The sequence below is a fragment of the Halichoeres trimaculatus genome, unplaced genomic scaffold (genome assembly GCF_033239565.1).
Source record: "Halichoeres trimaculatus isolate MK-OKI-2021-1 unplaced genomic scaffold, fHalTri1.1 fHalTri1_scaffold_18, whole genome shotgun sequence".
NCBI lineage: Eukaryota > Metazoa > Chordata > Actinopteri > Labriformes > Labridae > Halichoeres > Halichoeres trimaculatus.
The window spans coordinates 4,014,956-4,039,949 of record NW_027437196.1 but is presented as its reverse complement, the minus strand read 5'-3'; the positions used below and the strand labels follow the sequence as shown (position 1 = coordinate 4,039,949).

At 38.7% G+C, this 24,994-nt stretch overlaps 1 protein-coding gene across 1 annotated transcript in view; it reads left to right on the top strand.

Moving 5' to 3' along the window:
- drosha (drosha ribonuclease III) overlaps positions 1–24,994 on the top strand; it is a 176,415-nt gene that overhangs the window by 106,469 nt on the left and 44,952 nt on the right. The window contains exons 24-25 of the mRNA XM_074693775.1: positions 11,533–11,577; positions 18,464–18,621. Of these exons, the coding sequence (XP_074549876.1) occupies positions 11,533–11,577; positions 18,464–18,621 (203 nt within the window). The remainder of the gene's footprint in view (positions 1–11,532; positions 11,578–18,463; positions 18,622–24,994) is intronic.

Sequence of the window (24,994 nt, the reverse complement as noted above, 5' to 3'; positions counted from 1 at the left end):
AGTTTTCGTCATTCCTCAGACCCAGTTTGCTCACCAGTACAGTGCACTTTAAGCTTGAAATGGGACACGTTTCTCTTCCAAAAGGACATTGTGGGCAAAGGCCTGTTTCTAACCCAGTATTAGACATTTTCTACCTGCTAGGTAGGATGTGCTTACTTATAACACAGAACAGAGTCAGAATCATGTTTTGAAAAGACTTCCCCATGTTGGAAAACCGTAACTTTTCGTATCACCCTGGAAGATTTGCCGGGACCATGCTCCATTCACACATGGGTGATCAGTCCCATACCCTCCTTTTCTCCCCGGAACAACAGGACGCCAGCCTGTGCCTCTCCTTTTGCTCCCTCTTGTTTTTCGCTCTCTACTTTCCATTCTCTTCCCCCTATCGAACACCCCGGGATCTCATTACCCCCACAGATGTTTCACTCCAGTCTTCTTACAACAAGTCAAAACAAAAGCTCCACGACCTCGGATGTGGGATCCAGAATTGTCTACCTAAGACAAAGCATGCGTGTAATTCCCACCCAAAGACCTTGTCAGATAAACCGTGGCCCCGTTTCTTCCCCCATCTTCTTTCAGATATTCCCTAATTGGTGTGACATTCATGGCTGTAGCGCAACAGTTGTGATTCCATCCATTTTTGTCTGTAAACACATCACCTTTGCTGGCAGCGGTTCCCAAACAACACAGCTTCTGCAGAGGATGGAATCCAGCTTCATTGCACACAAAAACCCACAGGAAACAATGGATGCTAATTAGCTAATGACATTACTGCGGAGGTTATTAAAGCATCGGCAGAGGCAGGAAATGTCTTCTTCAGGGAGATGTGCTCCATCGCTCCCAACCTGGACTCAACAGCATCGCATTATGACTTTGTTGGAGATGTTGACTCCACTGTGCTGTCCTGGGGGAAGGGCCCCCTCTTAGGAGCAATCACCGTAATGATGATCTCACAAGCTGCCCATGGGATAAACTGCTGGCTTTTATTAACACCAGGGCACTAAGCATATGCGCTCCAACACCAAGTGGAACAAAGGTTGCTGTGACAACTGAGCAGGTCACCATGGCTGTGGCAGTTGCCTCAGGTCCAAGATGCCTCCCCTCCTTCAGGGGACAGTCTGAAAAAAGGCTTAAGAGTTGATTTAAAAGGCTCGAGTGGACACAGAATAAATGGCTCAGTTCTGACTCATATTAAAAAAACGTATCAAACAGATGTCAAGTGCAAAGTAGAAATCTGTTCTGAAATGTTTCCTACTTTCTTCTTTTCTTGAAAAACAGAAACCAACCATACAGCTTTATTAAATGCACAAATTCAGAGACTAAATGAAATGGATGGGAGATGCACAAGAAGTAAACAAAAGCTAATAAAGAGAGGCCTGGGTACACTGAGAGAAAAGCTGAGAATAGGGTTGCATGATATTGGAAAAGAAAAACTAATGTTGTGACTTTTTCCTTCTTTTTGACATAAATTTGATTTGAAGGAATAAAATAATCATAGAATAGAATAGAATAGAATAGAAAATACTTTATTTATCCCCGAGGGGAAATTCAGGAGTCACCGCAGCATTAAAGAAAACAAAAGTAAGAAAGAGTATAGAAAGTGCAAAAATGTCCATAAGAAATTAGATGACAACATCCCGTCCACCACTCGTCCACCACTCTCCAGCCCAGCCAGTCTCCACCTCCACAGGGTCCAGGACTGAGCCTCCCCAGCAGTCTGTTCAGTCTCTGTCTCCTGGATCCTGTCTGCTCACAGCAGGCGAAGCTCCTCCAATGTGGGGCCGGCGTCCGATGTCAGCTCTGTCAGCCACGTCCATGAACAGCACAATGCCGCTGGGTTAGCACAGCTAGCTCGTCCATCCCCCGGGGCTAGATCCCACGTTCCCAGCAATGATGGATGGAAGGACAGGTCCACGTCGTCACCTCCCAGCTCACATCCGAGAACCAGCACGTCGTCCTCACCTCCTCCTCCTCAGCTCGAGGGAAATCATCAAGCCCTACACTAGTTAGCATTGACATGCTACAGGCTGCTAACAGCTAATTTTGCATGTAAACAATGCAGCCATGGTTACATGTAGGATCTCCAGACAAACACAGGAGAAAAGTAGTAAAAAAATATCGCTGAAGCCACAAAAAGTTTGGTGTCCGTGACCAACAATGAACCATACAAAGTGATGATCCACTCCAAATACAAAGATTACGAAAAAGAGACGAAGAAATTACAAGAAACGGACAAAGACGAGAGAGCTGCTGCAACAGGCAGCTACTTGGGTAGCGCCTAGCAACGAAAAAAGACAGTACATACATGCACAGTTCTGTGTTTACTTACCAACAGATACAATTTTAATAATTCAATTATACTTTTTCACACCTCAGCAACTCAAAATCAGGGATGCTTGATACAACTTTTTCCACAAAGATACCAGTACAAGTACTTCTTCTTGAGTACTCACCCATACCAAGTACTGATACCACTAGAAGTTTTGATACACAATTATCAGTGGCACATCACAGTCACTAAGCCGATAAGTGTAAAATAAAACACAAACAGCTCCCTCAGAGTTTTTTATTTGTTAGATTAACAAAAGTTTAAAATAAAACTAAAAGCTGTCAGAGTTTTATTTATTTATTTTTTTAAGTTAATTGAAGTTTGAAATAACACAGTTTAATTGTCAACTCTCCCTGGTTCGTTCATGTTTGAACATTACCTGACACATGTTTGCCGTGGTGTTAAACTGCAGTAACTACTGGTGAGAAGGACTTGCTCGATGTAAGATTTTTTTCCCTGGCGTATCAACAGTCTTTACGAGTACCGATACCTTGAAAAAGCTGGTATCAGCCTGATACCCGATACCGATACTAGTACTCACCCATCCCTACTCAAAATGAACAGTGTTTCCTTTCATACCACATATTCTTTGACACTTAATCTAAAAAATGCCTTATTTTATAACATTAGAATACTGTTTTTTAACCTTAGGGTTGTGACCCCATGTGGGGTCACCTGAAATGTCTAGTGGTTAAAAAAAGAAGTTACTGAAAAAGTTTTTTTAAACTTAGATTAAAAAAAGAAACATAAAATCTTGAACAAATGTATTCTATACTGTCACTTCCTAGTATGTTAATCTATTTCAAATAAAATGACGCGTATATAAATATTTGAGCTGGCATATCTTGATTGATGGCCGAGATCACGTGACTCCACAGTTACCACTGTGTGAGTTTGCTTGCTTCAACTTGTGAAAACACAAATTTGCAGTCAAAAGGGAAAAAAAAAAAAAAAAAAAAAAAAACAGAAAACAAAATGGAAAGATTTCTTCCCCCGCATGTCCCGAAAGACAGTTTCAAAAGGGTCAGAAAGGCAGACATTAAAAAAAAAAGAAAAAAAAAGTGAAAATATGACAAAAGTTTCCTTCATAATGGATTTACAAGTGTCATTGAAAGCAATGAGGAGAAGCTGAAATGTCAGCTGTGAGGTAACTTCCTGTCTGCTGAGTATGAAACCCAACAAGCTCAAAAGCCACTTTGAAGCAACACCCAAAAAAATATCAGTCAACCAAGATCTTTTCTTTTTTTGTTTTTTTTTTTAAGAAAATTGCTGAGATGAAAAAGCAGCAATTTTTCTTCAAAAAGGCTGCAAAACTTAGTGACGGGGCACTGAAAGCGTCTTTGGCGGTTTGTTCATTGCTCAGGCCATGAAGCCTCATACCATTATTAAAGCATCAATATTGCCAGCTGCAATTTAAATGGTAAAAATAATGTGCGGGGATGAAAAAGATCCCGTGATCGAGATATAGTATATCCAGATAAGGGAAAGTTAAAATGTCACTTTTTGCGCTAATCCTGGTTTTTTGTTTTTAACAATACAGTAAAACAAACATATTCAAAATCTTATTCTGGAAAAAAAAATGTTTCTAGGGTCACTCGAAAAATTTGTGATATCAACTTGGGGACACGGCCCAAAACAGGTTGGGAACCACTGTATTTAAAACAAAAACTAAATTTTTGCTTGAAATGAGCATAAAAAAGATATTTTGAAATATAGAGATGGTTCTAAATCAAGTAATGTGAAAAGTACATTTCTGTTACTTTACTTAAGACATATTTGTAGTTACTATGAGCATTTCAGGCGTTATTTTGACTCCTAGTATCTTAAAATGAGACATTTTTCTGCACTTTTCAGTTAAAACTAGCTTTACTGAAGTTTATAAAGACATTGTATTAAAAAATGTAATTACTTCCTTTGTTTTGACTTTTTGAAGTGTATTACTTGGATTTTGAGTCTCTTTTCTGCTTTCAAATCAAATCCATCCCACTGTTTTCATGCTGAGTCCAACTCTGACAGCAACTCCTGCACCTGCATGGAAGAGTAGAGAGACTAAAGGAGGAGAGAGTAAAAGTAGAACGTGTTTTTCATAGATTTCACTAACATACCAAACGGACCTTACTCCATGTCCTGGTTCGTCTCTGAAGATGTTTAAAGTGATGTTTGAACTGCGTCACCAGCCCTGCTTTAGTAACTGTAGGAGCACTTCAGGTGTGGCCCCTCAGAGTAAAGACGCCATGCTCCTTCTGTGTACCCGTAACGAGTAACAAGCCAAGTGGGAATACACCGCCTTACATCTCATTTAAGCAGAGCTGCATGTTTATATTTAACAGTCATGTGAGACTCAAACTGAAGGCACACAGCATCTACTGTCTGTGAATCCAGCTTTCAGCTTTGTTGTAGATTAATGCTGAAAAACAAGAATCTGGTGACGGGTTTCAGGTCTTATGACTGACATGTGACTGATGTGCATGCAAACACCACAGTTTGGATGGTGGAGTGATAGACCATACGGCTCCAGCTCCAGCCCTGAGGGCTAAGCCAGGCTTTAGAGCTCATGTGACAGAGTAGTCACATCATGTGTTGACTGCTGGTCCCATATTTATTGATACATACAAATAAATTATCTTAAACTTTCACTAAAAGCTGGATTTCCCATCGTGAGCTGATCAAATTATTAGGTTGCGTCATTTGGCCTCAACTCACCTGAATTGAAGTCAAACTGGAGCTAAAAAATCTACTTTATCTACACAATAAAGACTAAAGATTCTATAGAATTCAATACATAGTTAAAATCTGGTGAAAAATAATCTGAACCAGAAGGTTTTTTTTAATTAGTCAAATTAAACATGTAATGTCTTAGTTTTTTAATTTTTAATAAATTTGCAAATATTTCAAAAAATCTTGAAATTCAAAAATGATTTGCAAAAAAAAAATTCAAATAGTTTGCAAAAAATGAAATAAAAAATGTAATTTTTCTGACAATTAAAAATTATACATTTTCAAAAATTTCAATTAAAAATATCTAAATTGCAAAAATTAAAAAAGTGTATTTGCAAAAATAAGAAAACTTCAATGTCCAACAATATTGACATTTAAAAAATTTGCAAAAATAGAAAAAAAATGTTAAAAAATGGGATTTCAATCTATTTTGACATTTAAAAAAATGCCAAAAAATAATTTTGAGATATAAATAATTGCAAAATTTCTGAATGAAATTTTCATTTAAAAAATTAAACTCTGTGGACTTTCAAGTTTCAATTTTGTTAATATTTCTAAATTTTAAATAAAAAAAAATGCATTATCAGACATTCACAAAATTAAAAATGTATATGTTAATTTAGGTAAAATTAAAAAATGGATTTGCAAACATTTTTAAAATGATACAAAATGTAAAATGAATGTGCAACATTTTCCAATATTTTGGACATTTCAAAAATTTGAAATAAAAAAATCAAAATTGCAAAAATTAAAAAAGTGTATTTGCAAAAATAAGTAAACTTCAACTATGTCCAACAATATTGACATTTAAAAAATTTGCAAAAATAGAAAAAAATGTTAAAAAATGGGATTTCAATCTATTTTGACATTAAAAAAAATGCCAAAAAATAATTTTGAGATATGAATAATTGCAAAAATTTCAAAATGAAATTTTCATTAAAAAAAATTAAATTCTACGGACTTTCAAGTTTCAATTTTGTTAACATTTCTAAATTAAAAAAAAAAAAATGCATTTGCAGACATTCGCAAAATTAAAAAAAATTATGTGCAAATTTAGGTTAAAATTAAAAAATTGATTTGCAAATATTTGTAAAATAATACAAAATGTTAAATAAATATGCAACATTTTCCAATATTTTGGACATTTCAAAAATTTGCAAAGTGAAAAAAAAATTATAAGATTAAAAACACCAAAGAACATTTGAGTTTGATATTATATAATGAATAAAAAACTGAACACATAATTTTTTGTTGTTAGCTAATGTCTTGCCAGATATAAATCTTGTTTATTAAGCTGGCACATTGGCATTTAAATAAATCCATCCACACAGAATTAGGATCTGTATTTTCTTCCAGATTAGTCTTTTTGTAGATGTAGTTATCTTCCCAGGGCTGTAAAACTTGAGGTTAGCCACAGGTGCATGGAAAGTTGGTGGGCTGTTGATGTTGTAGGAGGTGAAGTAGAGCGGTTGCAGGCTTTATTGACAGATGAGATGAAGATTTAATTCAACAAAATGTTAACACAGGATTTTATTTAGTGTCAATGTTGTTAATCATCAGTACCCTCTGTAAGAAAAATTAAAAAATCTTTATTTCAAAGGAGTCAAAGAGCTGCAGGTTGAAGACTCTTGTTTTGGAGCCTTTGCATTGAGTCATGATCTGTTTTGGATCAGCATGACTTGCTCTGATACTGCTCTGGTCTCTTGGTACACCAGTAGAGTGTGCTAGGCTTACATGTTCACGCGGGTTGAAAGGCTGCCTGATGACTCCCTCCACACTAAGGCCACCTCACGGGCTCCCAGCAGCAGCAGCAGCAGCAGCAGAAACTCCCCGTCTCTGCAGACAGATTAGAGCTTCTTTCTGCATGAGCACAGGTCTTTTTTTTATTTTCATTCCTCTTTAAAGAAAATCTACTGAAAATGAGTATTTCTGCGAAAGACTGAGTGTTTCTATTTTCTCTTACATAACCTGCAAAACATGCGCTCCACTTCCCTCTCAGCCTGCCACTTTTACCACTTCAACACACAGATTTCCCTCCCTGGTTTCTGTCTATCGCTGGGCAATTTGTATGCTTTGTCCTGCGACAACTGCACGCTCACATTTTCTGTGTTAGAGAGACAGAGCGTACGCCTTCAACGCTGTGTGTGTCATTGGTGTGGTATTGGCTTGGAGGATGAATGCATGTGCACAATCACATGACATCCTGTCTTCAAACACACGTTTTGTCCTGTAAAACTTCTGCTCTTCACTCCAGCAGTGCATTGTGTGACAGACTCCCACATTCGGTGGATCACCTTGACCGTCCAGCGACAGCAGCCTCAGTTTTGGACTTAGGGGCTGCTTTTATGTTGGATGGATCGATCCGTGACGCTATCTCTTATTGATCCCTCTGCTGCACTACTATGTTTGATGGATTGATTGGCAGGCAGTAGCTGGAGACCAATTTGTCAAGGAGCATTGGACCTTGTCAGAGAAGAGCCCCATTATGTCCCAATCATGGACGGCCAACATTCCCAGGGGTGTGTGAGGGTAGAGACGGTGTGTGTGGGAGTACAGTGTTGCCTATTCACGGTTGGCTTGTGAGCCCTGATCATGTGCAAGACTGAGCCTGCATCCTGACTCCCCCGTGGGTTCCAGCGGCATGATTGAAGCCCACCTTAAAGCGTAGATCACAGGCGGTTTCACTGCGCTGCCTTTCATTTTGCAGTTAATTTCAACTCTCATTACAGCTAGGCCGTTGACATTCAAATAAACATGTTTGCATACACTTTTTTTTCCCTCCTTTATTCCTGTTTGTAGCACAAGAGCTCCATCCTCCAAATGGCTGTGATTCAGCTGCTGCACATGATGATTTGTGCCCCCAGTAATTATACCTTCCTCGTGCTGGGAGAGAAAGAGAAGCAGGGAGGGAGAAAAAAACCTGTTGTTATTCTTAAATCCCCACTCGATGCTGGCTTAATCATTGTCTGCCTTGTCTTTGCAATGGCTGTAATTGAAACATTAGCTGTTCGGGTCTATATACAGCATGTGGGCGGATCACATGCGCCCTGTGGATGGATTTTAATCATAAGCCTTGATCACAAGCCGAAGCAACTTGTTCATCCTTCACATCCAGTCTCTTTGTCGTATTTTCTGCTTCTCCGTTGACTCATTTTCTGCATGTGTGTCGCGTCTCATTCATCCCCTTTAAGTGTGTTTCAAGAGCAAGTTGTGTGCCGACGCAACCGCTACGTTGAAAGCAAGCAATCCATTAGCGAGCGCTATCGACTTTCCTTTAAGCGATGCCATCCTGCACAGCCGAGAACACCGTGTTGTATTCACAGTCGGGCTCCGTGATGACTTGATACCGGCGCTGGACTGAGTGCTTTCCAGCTCCAGTCCCAGCCTAAGAGACAGGCAACCGAAAGGAAGCATTTGCTCAAACGTATTGACCACTTTCATGAATTTTTCATGGCCCGCTCAAGGCGATGGGTTGCCAGCTGGGTGGGTTGCAAAGATGAGGCGCCCATTGGAGGCCGCTGACCACACACAACCCCCCCTGCGGGCTCGCGCTGCATTTCAAAGGTTTATCTCCTTGAACCTTTTAAACACCTGAGTGATACTGTACTTTAGAGGCCCTCGCCACATCTCTATCGCCGCTATGACTCACCCAACATTAGACCTCGGGCCCAAAACTGCTTCTGAGTGGCGTTGTCCTTGGCAACAACTTGAGCCACAGCTTATACTCGCTCTCTGTCTTTATGCTGTTTGTTTTTGAGGCTCTGTCTCAAAACCATCAGATCTTATACGGTTACCTTACCACAGGGTCAAGGAAACATGTTGATCTTGCACATATCCCCCCTCCACGGGCGGGGGAGGCAGAAAGTGTCTGTCAACGTGTGTCTCCAGAGACCGCACACCTCTCCGAGCCAAATCCCACCAACCCCTCCAACCGTAACACCTCCGCGTCTTCCGCTACAATCCCCAGTTTCACTCCCCAGTGGGTGGTCCACATGCAGACTTCTCGGTCTCAAAACGAGATGCTGACTCATTTGCTGTTTTATTTCACCGCCCCCCCAGTGGGGCTGCTGCTGATGGCACCCATAAGCACTTGGCCTTAGCGATGCAAAGTGTCCCTGACATGGAGCCATCTGTGGTGCATCATCATAAAGCTGTGGTTTCACATCTGCCAAAGAATCATAAATAACATCTTCTAGAATTTAAAGAGGTGGAATCATGCTTTTACATATTTTATAAATAAATATTATGTAAGGATGTTAGATTTTACGTGGGCTAAGTTTTCAAATCTGACACCGAGCAAATAGAAACATCCAGGGACCAGATCCTCTGCTCCTTTCTTGTCTCTCCAGGTCAGATTGGAGGTCTGAAACATTTCATAATTTTTCATTTTATATTGAGAAATACGACTTGATGAGATATGTTGTGTGAACACACAATGATGGGTACTTGACGGTCACTTAAAGAGAGAGTTCTTGAAACAAAACTTTTGAGCAAGAGGCTGAAATGAAACCCTAATCTAACCTTTTGAAGTAGATCGGTCAGAGTCAGACGGGTTTATTTTGTAAGCTTCAAGTTTTTTCCTTGTTCCTGGTCAGAAAATGATGCGACCAATCAGTGTCATTATAGAGGAAGGGGGTGATAGATGTGGCGTACACAAGAAGTGGCCTCCAGCTATTTGCAGGTTCTGCCTTTCCTAAACACTACCTACTGTGTTATCTTGTTGGATGTTAAATTTTCTCCAACATCAATATATGAAACTGTCTGCTCAACCTTAAACATTTGAAGCTTCTGCAAAGCTGTTAGATGGATAAAATGATGCTCAAAAATTCAGTTTGGTATTCAGTTTTGTGAGCCTGTGTTAGTTCTTAGTTCTACTAAATGTTGGGAATGAAATGTAGATAAAATGGCCTGAATCGACCTGTGTTACACAAATTATTCACAAACCCCAATTCCAATGAAGTTGAGACTTGTAAAATGTAAATAAAACAGAATACAATGATTTACAAATCCTCTTCAAGCTTTATTTAATTGAATCTCAAATGTCACATTCTGAATGATGGAGGCTCATTCTGATTGGCTGGCACGGGTTTTACGTTGGAAAACACTACCAAATATGGGTTTGGCATGTCTCAAGCTGCACTTTTTGGCAGACTTGCGTGCTGCATGTGGGGGGTTGTATTCGTTTTTGAGTATACCCGGCTACATGTGGATAAGACCTCAGAGAATCTTTAGAGCTTTCATTTGGGGTTTGTATCATAAAAAACTAATTTTCTATATTTTCTATACCGTGATTCATAATTGGTAGACATGCACCGATTGACCAGCCGGCCGATTGATCGGTGCTGTTTCCTTAATTTTGGGGGATCGGTGATCGGCCCATCCTTACATATGAAACTGATCTTATATACCCCCTGGAAGCTCTGACAGCCAGCCTTTGTTGCTTTTTGCTCTGAGACCTAAAACTCAGGACACTTTATTGGTTGTTTAAGTTAAAACATAAAGATTTTATTTTTTCACATATATTGTTCAATAAAATACGATTGGAACATTGAAGGTCTAATCTGTCAGTTCTAAAAAATAGAAAGTAAAAATCGGTATCGGCAGGTCAGACTTTTCAAAGATTGGTGATCAGTGGTCAGAAAATTGTGATCGCTGCACCCCTAAAAATTGGTTTTCACTTTGGTGTTCGCTTAGAATTGAGTTCTCATTTCCCTTATGACATATTGTAGCATATATTTACCTTTGAATTATTGATAAGCTTAAATATAAAAGCAACTTAAGATATAAAAGCTAGTGAAATCAGAAGAGATAAAATAAGAAGGGAGAAATAAGATTTACATTTAACAAGACACCAGAGACTTCAACTTAAGTTGTCAAGATTATTTGTATTAAAAGAGAAGAAATAAATAAGAAAACATGATTTCAGAGCCATTTTTTTTTTTTATATTTCAATTTCTTTGACTCAAAACTTAGTTCTTTATTTAGAAGGGTAGTGGTCTATTTGGCACGAGGAGAGCTGATGTAAGTTTCAGATCCAAGAAGTCTCGTTAGGGCTTGGGGCAAAACCAGTATGTAGAACTGGACACACTCCCAGCTTTAGCTCGCCGTGTCCTCGCCAAAATTCTTGGCTGATTCAACTTCACATCACTTTTAAAGGTTAAACTTGTCTCCTCACCTGTGACATAACTTTAGCTCCTAAAGCGTTTATAACTTTGGCTTTAACAACTTTAGATCTGCTGTTGGTGAGCCAGAAGCGCTGTGAATGGTATTGCCCTTAAACCCAGCTACTGATTGGCCATTAGTTATAAGATGAAACTTTGTATATACATTTTAATGACATTGAGATTATCTTAATCTTAATGTTTGGTGACCTGGGTTAAAGGATGCTGTTTGAAAATGATTTTTTATGAGTTATATTTGATTTATTATTAGAATATGAGCTATTTTTAATCTCCTCCTTCTCCCCTCTGTTTCTGTCCCTGTAGGACTTACGTGAAGTCTGGCTCAACTTCCCCCCACACCCCCTGCAGGTGAGTCAACTTATGTTTCCTTATTGATGTTTATTTTGGCGAGGATCTCCTCATTAGACCTCCCCGTGACTCCAAGACACCAAAGCCGTTTCCTATCTTTCAAGTTTCCCAGCCTGGACGTAGCGTTTGCTTCTTTGTGTGAGAGTGTGTGTGAGAATGTGTGTGTGTGTGTGTGTGTGTTGCTACCAGAGGTGGGCAAGCTGTTAGATATTTTGCCCGAGGCTGACTGAGTTCTTTAAAGCTGTCACAAGGCCCCCGGTAGCCTTTCACTGGTCTCCATTGTTCTGCCTCTGCGTCTCTCTCCTCGCCGTTTCAGTCCAGACCCTAATCTGCTTTTTTCACTCACTCCCTCACTCTTTCTCCTCTCTGTTGCTCCTTTATCTCCTCCTCCTCCTCTCCAGTCATCACGCTCCTTGACTCACCTCTCTGCCTCCCCGCTCCATCTCTCACTCCTGCTTTTCTTTTGCTTTGCATGATCTGCCCAGAAACATTGAACATGTCAACAGTGTTTGTTTGAAATTAGGATTTGGAAGACGAGATCAAAGATGCCATAACAGGATTACAGTCCCGAATCACATGGGGCCCTCGGGGGCCGTCAGGGATCCTTCCCTCTGATGTGTCTTTGTGTGTGGAAAGAGTTTCTTTGTGTGTATGCCGAGTATTTATCTGCCTGCTTGTGCGTGAGTGTTGCTGCATCTTTAGATCTTTTGTATTTCCTGTTGGGTCTGAAGTAGCTCTGCGCTTCCCTCGCCTTCGATGGAGTATATATGTTTGTTTTGTCTCATCCTCACCTCCTAACCTCTGTATTCTTCAACCCCGGCGCCTGAATGATTAAGCCGAGCCTGTCAGAGCTCAAAATAACCCGCTGTATCCAGCGGTCTGTTCTCCCGGCCCCAGCGGCGGGCTCAGCGGGTGAGGGTGGAGCCCAGGGGTCAGCCCTACAACCGCTGTGTGGTGTGAGGGGGGGGCTTCCACGCTGCTGCATGAGTAGTCATTAGCTGCTTCAGAGCCGCGGCCTCATTACCACACACTGCGCGTGGCTGAGGTTTCCTCTGGGTGGTCCCCTGCCAGCGGGGTAACGCCTGTTAAATTGTGCCAACCTCTTGGTAGCGTCATGGCATCCTGACCATCTGATGATATAATCACACAATGGAAAACATCTTTCCCTTCATTACTTATTTATTTGATTATTTCTTCTATAATTGATGAAGGCCAAGAGCTGGGACCTAAAAATGATGTTGGCGAGTAAAGAGATGTCGCCTCAATTGACTTGATAAATAATGGACGGACCCATTGTGGCCTCACCTTTTGATTTGTGTTCTTCCTTTTTTTCTCAAACTCAAAGTCTGTGCCAGGCAGATTCATTAGCTGGATAATTAGCAAGGTTAGCATTAGCTTTAAGAGTCTCTCTGTGTTGGTAGCTGGACAAAGATGCTCCTTTCAGAGGTTAAAAAGTTAAAAGAAGTCGAGGAAAGCCAGTTGCCACAATTTTGATTTTAATAACTTTAATAATAATGATAAAAACAAAGATTCTAGGAGCTTTGTTGTCATACTGGCACATTTTTACACATGGATAGCACAAAATTTCACCCTCAATGTCCCAAATTTAAGCCCGGTAAATAATTAGGCAAAACAATATGTGAAAAAAGTATAAAAAGAAAAAGAGATAAGAAAGTAATCTTTTATACAAGTAGAAATACAAACATTTTTTAAACACAATAACACATAAAAACAACTTTATTTAATTCATACCTTTAAAAAACATTTATTTACAAAGTGGCTAACAGCAGAAGTCCCAGAAGGAAATAGAAAAAGATGAAATAAAAAGCCAGCAATAAAACAGTAATACTATAAAAACCTAAAAGAAAAAAAGAAGGTACAACAGGAAATACAAGTAATACATTAAATCCCAACGGCTGGAGGAGAGCTCAGGAAGTACAAGAACTCAACATTAAAGACTGAGACCACGAGGACCAGAGGTAAGAACAAGTAAATTATAGAAGTAAATAGAGATGGTTAGAATGATATAAAAGTTTATCAATAAATAACATAAGACAAAATAGAATTAATAGTGCCAGTATGTAAAGAGCATTATATCAGAGCACTGGGGTCACAAATTTACTTGATTAAACAGAAACACGTTCCAACTCGTAAACAAGTCAAAAGAGAAGACTCAGGAATAAGTCCAAATTGATCATTTAACATGTCTAAACCATAGACTGTTTAGAAAGAAGAAAAAGAAAAGTGGACGTCATCATGCTTGGCTTCAAGTGCTTCCCCTGGTGGCTGTCTGCAGTATAGGTCAAAAAATCCATCTCCCCAGCTGTTCCAGACGGGCTGGGCTCGAACTTTAAAAAATGAATACACCTCCTAGAAAATTTTCTCACATCCGATTGTTGCCTTGTATGTAGGTCCTCTTTTTTCTGAAAAGTTCCATTTCCATTAGTTATTAGAGGTTAAAAATTAGGTTTTACGTCATTTTTAATGGTGATTGCCAGCTGACGTTCTTGTGCAATTCTTTGGGGATTATAGAATATGTTGGGAAGGAGAGCCAAGAAGACATTAGACTCTCCAAAGAAAAAATACTTTTTATCTATGTCACCTTGCTCCACTCAGATTCTCTTTGAGTCCCTCGGTCTCTGCTGTCAGACTCTGGCTGCACAACAGCTGCCAATGGCGGCGCCTGTGACGGGGGAATTTTGGCTTCAAAACCGTACAATGGTAAATGGCAGAGCCACGCTGTCCACTATTCAGTCAATGGACTAAGCAAAAGATCACTGAGCCTACTTGTAAACTGCACCATTTGGCTTGCTAGGTGGGGCTAATGTTAGCACAAAGCCTTTGGTCCCCCTTGCAGGTGAACCTCCACATGCTCATGCTGTTCATGGCATTTTTTTCAAGGTTATGGCAACTTTATTTCCATGGCACATTTTGATAAAAAGGCACTTCAAAGTGCTTCACACAGATATAGAACTAATCTTTTGAAGGTTGCCAATCACAAGAAATCACAAGAAAACATTTGGGCTCTTGGCTGAAAGACAAAATGACAAAAAAAAGTTGGAATATATCTTTAAAAGATCTCAAATGTAAGCATAAAAATTACAGTGCAATAAATTAGATATTAAAATAATTTTATGAAAAAACTTTGTAAAAAGGTGAGTCTTTAACCTAGATTTAAAGGAGCTGAGAGTTTCAACAGACCTGGTATTTTTCAAGATCAAAATACTGCCAAACCACCTCAAAAGATGCCATCTGTCTCCTGTGCTTGTTTATATCTGGGTAGTAGAGCATTATAGCTTTATTGCAGTAGTCATCCAGTGGCACTACAGCCCTGACAATCAGTCTTCATTGTATGGCGCCAATTCATTAAAAATGTCTGCAGGGTCCTTACATACTTACAAAAAAGTAGATTTGGTCAATACTGTTACTGATTACACCAGAGTAGCAGGGAGGACATATTGAGTTAGCTAGCAGCGCCCACTTCCTACCTAAAAATGTTTTTATGCATAACTTCAAGCTTAATTATATTTTACAGAAGCAGTTATTTATTTATTTATTTATATTATTTATTATTATTATTTATATTTATTAGTTATTTTAGAGGGACAGAGTAGCTGTTGCTCCAAACTTTCTTTAAACACCTCTATCAGGAGTGAGTCACTTCTGGAGTCAGCCTCTAGTGGCCACACGAGGAACTGCACCTCATCATTCAGCAGCCTCCCTCCTTCTCCTCTGACCCTGACAGAAATGAGAAGCAGGGATGAAATTGAATCTTCCTTAATGAGACTTGAGTGGAGGCAACGGCAGCACGCCGGGACGTGGCTAATTATGCGTACGGCTGTCTTTGGCGTACACGCATACATTAGCCGTGTCGCTGACGTGTCCTGCAGAGCGCGCTGGATTGCTTCGTGGTCGACAGGCATGTCTTCATGTCTTTCATGTTTGCCTGATCCGCACCAGCGCATCATCACCCTCAGCTTTCCAGAATAATTTACCAGAACGTCATTTAGACTGGATTCAAACCCTCTCCTTTGGTTTATTAGGGAGATACACGAGTTTCAGGCCTTTTTTTTTCCAGCCTCAGAAGACCTCGGCTCTGATTCTGATTTCTGTCTGGACTGAGCTGAAAGTGATGCTTTGAAGCCATTTCAAAAAGTGTTTTTTTTTCCCTTTTTTTAAAAACTGCTGTTGATTTTTTTTTCCACCTCTCTGCACTTCGTTTGAAGCTTTGCTGCTGGCCATTCCCCCCGAAGGAGAGCTCGAGCCTATGAGTGCTGAACTCCTCAGATGCTGTTGTGATGCGTGACATTTAAACGCCTCCCCTTAATTAACAGAGGGAAAAAAGGCAGAAATGAAATGTTTCTTAGGACATATTGGAAGATGGAACCATGACATTACTGGCGGCACTCCAATTAAAATACTGAGTTTAAAAATAAATCTCTGCTCCACGCACTGGCTTGACATGGCAGGCTGTGAGAGAGCTGTTTACTTGTCATTTCCTCATGAAAACACAAAGATGCTGGAAAATGAAGAAAGTGGAAGGATTTGAATGCGGTGCTTTTTAGTGCACGGTTTAATTGATCAAGCAGCAAACGGATGCGCTTTAGTCTCCTTTGAATGTCCGGTTAAAATCATTTCCCTCTACTTTCCTGTTTCTTTGGAAAAGATGCTTCGGTCAAGCACACAGCTATGCCACGCAGAGACCAATTAGATGTTTCCGGAAGCCTAATTAATGCATCCATAAGGACATGTCTTGATTAAACAAACATGTATGCACACTTTTTCTTTTTTACACATCTCATGTCTTTTTTTAATGGGCGAAGGACTGAGCAAATGCTGCAGTTTAAGCCTGGCATGTTTTCCTCTGAAAAGCTCAATGAGCCTTAAAGCTTTTATAAAAGGTATAATCTGCCGCAATTTTCTCATCCAGAAACTATTCTTCCATAAGTCATACATCTCAGAGTCTGTGATATATGTTACTCTATACTTACAGAGTCCCCAGAGATGCTAATTGACCGTTTCAGTCACCAGATTTAGAAAGTGAGCGAAGGAAAGCGAGCTGTTTGACTTAAAACTTAATGACAAAGAGATTCCATCTGCTGCTGATCATCCCAGTTTGTTTTTGAGGCGGAGGAAAAGCACACACTCTAAACAGGCCCTTGAGCAGTGCGTACTGAAGAAGTTCACTTCATTTAAGGCATTTATGCCAGGCTCTTATGCAAAATGACTTCATTGAGTGAGCAGGAGGTTTTTATGTCGCTTTCGAGGATGCTTAAAGTGGTCACGACGGTTTGTGTCTGGCTGGACTCAGCGGAGCTATTTTTGGATTTGAGATTGGGTCCTATTCAACTGGTTTAGTTTGATTCTGTCAGGATTAAATCTTGATAAAATGTTTTTTATTATTATTAATAATAATATTTCTTTTCATTTTATTTTATTAATTTATTTTGATTTATTTTGATTTATTTTATTTATTTTATATCTTTTATTTTCTTTCTTTCTTTTTTTTTTTTTTTGGGGGGGGGGGGGGGGGGTATGCCTAATAATTAATTGCAAAGCATTATTGAATTTTTTTTTTTTTTGTCTTTTAACAGAAGGCATTGATTATTAAAGACATTAACACTAAAAAAAAATCTTGCATTAACATTTTGTTAAGCTAAATATGCATAACATCCATCTACTAGAAAAGCACTCAGAGAGCGCAGACCTCCACCAAGCATATTGTGATTGTCACCAACACTTTAGACCTACTTTAATGTTATACTCCCTTTCAGCAGACTGTCTGCTACAATTTGGTGTTAGTTGCAGGTTTGTACAATAATTTGTTTCCTGACAGTGTTGAAAATGATGATGACCCAGTTCATATTTCATATTCAGGATCTTAGTATCCAGAATATTACCAGGATCTGGATCATACTTTTACATCTGTCAGAAATTATGGTGACCTTGTCTTGTATTGTTTTTCAAAGCAATCTGACCATCCATGGTGGAGTTATATACACATATGGTGAAAACGGCCCTATCTCACAATGATAAAGAATCCTTTACAAAGAACCCTGGATCCAGATGGTGATCCGGATCACCTCTTCTGTATCCCATTTTGAGCATTTCCTGAAAATTTTTTCAAGATTCAAGATTCTTCGAGAAATTTATAAATTCAAAATACTTCTTGTTCGGATAGTATTTCACTAGATTTCAACTGTGTATAGTACTGTTCACACTCTATAGTCTATTTTTGTGAAGATAAAGTAGATTTTGTGGCTCTGGGACGACTTTAATCCAGGTGACCCCCAGACCACTGGGGTCACAGACTGAGGAGTAACCCCAATCCCCATTCCAAGGGTGATCCTCTCATGTTGGGCTGTAAAACCTGACAAAACCTTGGTTTGTTGTTGTAATCAAGATAAATACCATCTGGTTTGGACATGGTTTGTTTTATTTTGAAAGTCACTGGATGTTTTTAGGTGGTTTCTGTGCACAACTTCCTGTCCTGCTGGATCTACTCTTTGTAAATTGATGCGTCACTGCTCCGGCATCCCGCAAATTTAGGAGGCTTGAGTATCTGCTGCAACCTGCCGGAGTAGGGATGCAGCCGGGCCACAATGTAGCAGATCCCGTGTGAACCAGCAGATCATCTGGTGTGTTTTGGTCATAAGAGTGGTTGGTAAGGTGGTCTCAGAGGAGTATGAAAGTGTGGAAGGTCACCAAGATAGTGAATGGAGTTGCTGATGCTGCTGATCTGATCCAAACCAGCAGGGTGTGATGAAGCCATAGATCCTGGAAGATCCAGTTTTTGCTTGATTTAGAGTTTTCCACAGTCATCAAAAGGAAAATCTTCATTCTGAACATGCATGTTGATCACTTGATCCCACTTTCCCAAACCCAGGTCCAGGAGCCTCAGACAGACAGGCAGCTGATTGAGACGTCTCCAGTCCTCCAGAAACTCACCAGCTTTGAGGATTCCATCGGAGTTGAGTTCACGCATGTGCGACTTCTTGCTCGAGCCTTCACCCTGAGGACCGTGGGCTTCAACCACCTCACCCTGTAAGTCCGCTCACTCTTTGTTTGTTGGGTTTGGAGTTACAGCCAATTAAAATGCAAAGTGAGACGCTCGTCGGACAGAGACGGGCCAGACGTTGTCTTCTGCTCCCTTCAGAGGTGATGAGGATTGATGCATTATAATGTATAATAAGATCTGAGATGCTGGGAGTTTTATCAAACGTCCTGCAGCTGAAATTATTGTGGATGCAGCTCCTTCCTTCTTCCACATCATCATTATATTTACCCCCTGCAGCTCACACACTTTCTGACTGTCACCAACACAGCCTGTGTGACCATGAAGCTTTGAAAGTGACGTTCAAGGTACAGTAGTAAATATGAGTGTTTGGGGTCTGATCTCACCAAAGAAAAGATGAAACTCTGGGGAAATGGTGTTTTGATTTTCAATTTTTTTTTTTAGCAGCCATTTTAGTTTTCCTCTTCACCTCTGAAAATTTTGAATTGGAGACAGCTTTGGCTTGCGGTGGTATCGGTCACGGCCGAGTCTCAGGGCAGCTGGAAGGAAAACCTTCAGATCAGGCACAAACATCCACTTGGGTAGATTTGGAGGTCAAAGGTCAAGGTCGATTTGATCTTGGAACCCAGCAGCTATTGTTTGGTGGGAGTAGGTGTGTGAAAACACCTCAAAGTTTCCAGTTCTGCCAGCGGTCAATGATAAGAGACTTCCAGCAAAGACTTCCTTTTTCCCAGTGCTGCACTGTTCACAGTCCAGTTTGCTCTTTGAAAACTCAATGTTTGTGAAAACACAAAACTTACTCCTTAGTAGGGCTGGGCGATTATGGTAAAAATAATAATCCCAATTTTTTTAAGTGATTTTGAAATCACAATTAATATACACAATTATTCATTTATTCAAAAACTTCAGTACTGATTTAAACACAACTTTAAAGAACCAGCAAGTGGCACATACAGTATTATTGATACACATAAGTCACACACACTCGCTGTGGCTGCACATGGAACACAGAAGAGCTATGAAGCACAGGAACTTGCATACATCTACACTGTGTGGCATATTAATTGTTTTTCTTCGATTGTATTGTTTTTATGATTGCCAGATGGCAAAATTGAAATCACGATTAAAATCCGATTAATTGTCCAGCCCTACTCCTTAGATATGTCAACAAATTTAAATAATGATGATTATTTGTTGGTTGATTACATCCCAAGAAAGATGTTTCTTCATCTGTTTCTGGTGGGTCTCAGTTTCACTGTAAAGGGTCAGGCTATAAAGAGGTCCAACCTTTGCTGAAAAAAACATGATGTGGAAAAAGGAAAATTCAAACTTTGTCAGGCATTTATTTCCTTATGAGGACCAAAAATACAACTTTTAAGATGTTTCCTAATTATTAGAGATTGGAATTGGTTGCAAGGACATTTTTGGTTTGTTGAAAGAATACATCTTAAAAAATGTTTGAAAGTCCATTATTTTGCATAGAAAAGCAGTTTATTGATCCAAACTTAAAAAAAAAAATGTAAAGCTTTTCCCACTATTGACTTGATTTATTTGATTGACTAACCCAAATCTGGTTATAGTAGCTTTACATCATTGATATGGACTGGTAAACTGTTTTTATGCAAAATAATGGATTTAAAAAAAAAAAAAAAAAAGATTAATTGTAACTGGAAAAAAAAAGTTTGAAAAACTTAAAATTGTAACTTATATATGAGTTCTTTCAACAAACCCCAAACCTCAGGCCTGAATCATCCAACCATTGGCTGGCCTGCAGACAGCCATTAACAATTTAGCAAATACTGAAGCCAGATCTTTTGGTTTAGATTTATCCAGAGTCTGTGACCATAATGCTCAGCAGTTTTTCCAATGCAGTTGATGCAGATCAGTCTAATTCAGGGGTCTGCAACCTTTATTTTCATAGAAGGCATTTTGCCTCAGCTTAGGTGGATCAACATCATTCAGGATCTACAAAATCTACTTTACCTTCACAATAAAGGCTATAAAAAGTAAAATTAAATAGGTAAAATATTTGCTATATTATTTTCTAAAAAGAGGAGTTGTTTAGATCTACAAAATTGTACTTGATATGTCTTTTTATTTCTAATAAATTTTTGAAAAAAAAATAGATTTCAAAAATTGCAACATTTAACAAAAATCACAAATAAATTAAAATTTAAAAAAGATGCAAAACATTTAAAAAAAATACATACATATATTTAAAAAAAAATCAAACACTAGCAAAAATGTGAACCAATTTTGAAATTATTAAAAAAAAAAATGCCAAAATTTCAAAAAATGTTTAAAGAATACTAATTGATGAGCAGACAGATGTCTGATGACAGATGTTGACAGATGTCTGTCTGACAGTCTGGTTCTGTCCGAGGTTTCTGCCTGTTAAAGGGAAGTTTTTCTTTGCCATTGTAACTTGCTTAATGCTGCAAAGTGCTGTACTCATGGTGGATTAAGATAAGATAAGACTCCTTATCTTGTCTTGATGTTGGGTTTCTGCTAATAAAATTTTATTAACATTAACATTTATGGGTCTAGATCTGTAAATGTTTGAATTAACGTTTGTTATGATTTGGCACTATGCAAATAAAGATTGATTGATAAAAATTGATTGATGCGCCAGTATGCTTAGCTGTACGTTGGAACTTTGAACTTCAAGTGCATTTACTTTTGACTTGTTAAAGTGAAATGTGTTATCCAAAAGTAGTGACATTACTTTTCATCAAGGCTGCAGTGGGAAGCAGGAAGACTCTGCGACAGCTGAACTACAGTGTGTCAAAAGGGACAAAATTGCAAAAAAAAAAAAAAAAAAATTAAAAAGACATTCATTTTGAGCTTTAACTGCCCTGCAACTGGTGTGTTGGTGCCAACAGTCTAATTTTTAAGACTGTGCACAGTATTGTTTATTATTCTACTGATTGCATCACCTCTAAATACTGTGAAGATCATTTAAGGCTGAGGAACAAAGTTGGTTTTCTGAGTTAATTCATGCTACTGGTGTGTTTTCTCTTCTTTGAGAGGAGTGTGTTTGGTTTGGTTGTATTTCTCCGCTGATTGCAGCTTTTTTTACGCTGATGCTCTGATGTGTTAGCGCTGACATTGGGATCGTTTTTACCTCCTCGCCTCAGCCGTGACATTTGTTCAATAGAAAGTAAACTAACAAACTTCTACTTTAAAGTGAGCAGAGAGACAGAGAGCAGCTGAGTGTGTTTGTGAAAAAAAAAAAAAACAAAAAAAAAAACACACACACAGCGGTGTGTAACCTTGCTCGTGTATTGATAAGCATGCAGGTTTGAATAGATTGCAGGTTTCATAAGAAAATGTGTTCGCTAATGAGACTGTTCACTCCAATCTGAGGTGTTTCTGATTCCTGCTACCAGCGGCTGATTTGCAATGGAGGCTTAACTCACTTCTGAGCTCCACAACATAACACAATAGTGAGTTTGACAGCTAAAGCAAATTAGCCTTGGCAGCACACCTCTGATATCTTATTGGCAGGCTGCACTCTGTAATTGCTTGCTAGGGTTTGCCACAAGGACATTGTTGAGTGTGTGTGTGCGCGCGTGTGTGAGAGAGGAGGGTGCATGCGGTGGAATGTGTGTGTATCATGTACACACATCTGGTCATACAGTACACTGCTGTGTGTGATCTCATCCATCACTAAAGTGTCAGCGCTCTCCCCCCTCGTGGTCAGTGAAGTCGATTAGAGGTGCTGGGGTTCGACTCCCGCTGAGTTTACTTTGAGGACTTTCCAACTCAAGGTTGGAAGCAGTGAGACTTCTGACCTCTGTGACATCAAATCCAATAAGTCAACTCATTTTATCCAGTTATAGCCAGTCCACGTGTTGCTTCATTTCCTGACAAAGAGGAAGTTCTGTCAAAAGCACTTTCCAAAGAAAACTCCATGGAAAGAGTCTCCATTTAACAAGACCGAATTTATGAATAACAACAACAAACAAAATCAGACGACCAAAGGGACAACTGAGGACCACCTAAGGGATAAAAAATGTGAAGATTTCAAAAATAAAGTTTTATTAAGACTCAAATGAAGTTTAAAGAGAAAATAAAAGTTAAAAAGGGGGTAAAAAATATAACAAAAATAAGTGCGTCAATCAACCAGATAAAAATGATCGTTTTCAGGAATCATCCTGAACATTAACGAGTTTGATTTTCTAAACTATAAATATTAAAGTGAAGTTTTAACAAAACAAAAATGAAGTTTCATAAATAGATGAGCTGACTAGTTCTGCTTCCACAGTTACAGAGAAATGGACTGAAATGGACTACTCAACTCAACTCAACTTTATTTATAAAGCACTTTAAAACAACCACAGCTCAAACAGAGTGCTGTACTTAAAAGTAGTGCAGGAATAAATAAGTAAATAAAACAAATAAATCAATAAAGCAAAGGTGAACATAGTAAAATAATTGTTACCCTGTTCTAAAAATAATTTAAAAACTGAAAAAATAAATAAATAAATAAAATAAAAAAAATACTACAGATGAAAAACCGGAAAAAATTAAAAGGGCAAAAGCAAACATGCAAAGAAAGGAAGAACGGAAAAACTAGGGGTCAGAACACATGTACGTCACAGTTAAAATTTTTTAGAGTAAATTTAATCAAATAATTGAATGAATGAATAAAAACAGATCATTAAAAAAGAGTAAACAGACATGATACTGCTAGAGTGGCAAAAAAATAAAAAAACAACGCAAATAAATAAATAAAAGACAAAATCAGACATGCATACCATGAAATGACACTGGATAAGAACCACATTAGGAATAAAGATTACAGATGTTTCCAGATTAAAGCTGTGGTGTTAGAAGAAAGAAGTCTGTAGAGGAGAAAAGATCTTAATTTAACAAGAAAATGCTCATTTAAACAGCATCTATTTTACACAAGTGCACAGTCAGGTATTAGGTTTATTTAAGTCATAAAAAATAAAGATAAAAGACAAAAGTACATGAATACTAAAGAGGGCTGAAAGACTAGGATCACATCAAGGATAAAGAATATCATTATTGCATTATTGAGAAAATATTAGAAAAACATACAAAAAAAAATAAATAAATAAATAAAAAAGGGCAGAAAACATTGTTAAAATTTTACAGGAAAATATCCCAAGTCAACCAAATTAAAATAGTACATTTGAAAGGAAAATCCTGTTTACTTTTATCAAAGTCATGGATTAAAGATGTTTACATCATAAATTTTAGGGAATAAACAAAGAGAACACAAAAGTAAAACTAAGAATGAAAAATAGTTACAGTGACTAGGATCAGAGCAGCGGTTATCTAAATAAATGAAAAAAAAAAGGCTCAATGAACAGTGCAAACTAAATATGAAATAAACTAAAACTGAGAATAAGAGAAGAAACAAAAAGACATAAAAGGGAGAAATACAGCGAAACAAATGAGCAGAATGATCAACAAACCAAACTGAGAAAAAAAAAAAAAAAACATGATAAGTGTTAATAAATTTTTCAACGCTGGCAGATCTAAGGAGAGATTAAAGTAAGATTAAAGAGCCTCTCTTTGTTGATTAATCCAACTCTGTTTTTATTTCATTCTTTTTTTTTGAATATTAATTTTTCAAGTATCCAAATATTTTTCTAAACCAGAAGTTCACTTTTTTTATTTCCTTTGTGTTTTAAAACCAGCATCATTATCATGGAGGAGATTTATTCAGCATCATTTAATGCAGGAGCTGAACTTTGTATGAGGTAGAGAAATGTATAGACATATATATTTATATAAATAAATATATACTGGATGGATTTTTCGTTTCACTTAATTTGATTGTTATTTCTCCCAGAGAAACAGAGTTTCTTATATTTTCAGAGGAAATTATGTTCAGCAGCTCATTAGTGGCCAAAGACAGTCTGACCTAAATAGCACCCACGGACTTGAAAGCTGGAACGGAGCTACGGCTGCCCATAAGGACCAAAGGTTGTACAGAAAGTGGGTCACGCTGTCGTGATGGCGAGGAGAAGGAGGTCAGCTAAAGAAAAAGGAAGGTCAGACAATCAGGTGAGGCAGCAGAAGAGGAGACAGGAGCCAGGTCACAGGGTGTACTTTCTGCAGAGACAGAGGACAAACTGCCCTAGAAGAAGACGAGCGAGGAGAGAAGAAGAAGACGGGGTGCAGGAGGAGAGGAGGAGGAGAGGAGGGGAGTTTAACCCTGTTGTGAGGCAGCAGAGACCGGAGGCGAGCATCAGACAGCACAAATGGAGAGCTCTGGCCCCCAGGCGCTGGGCTTCCTATCTCCTCTCACAGCGGAAGAGCCGGGTGTTGCAAGAATTTCACCGTTAGTGAAAAAAGGATCATCCATCTTCAAGTTCAGTATTTGTTCAATGGGAGAAAATAGTTCTGTGCAGCTGTGAGAGGAGA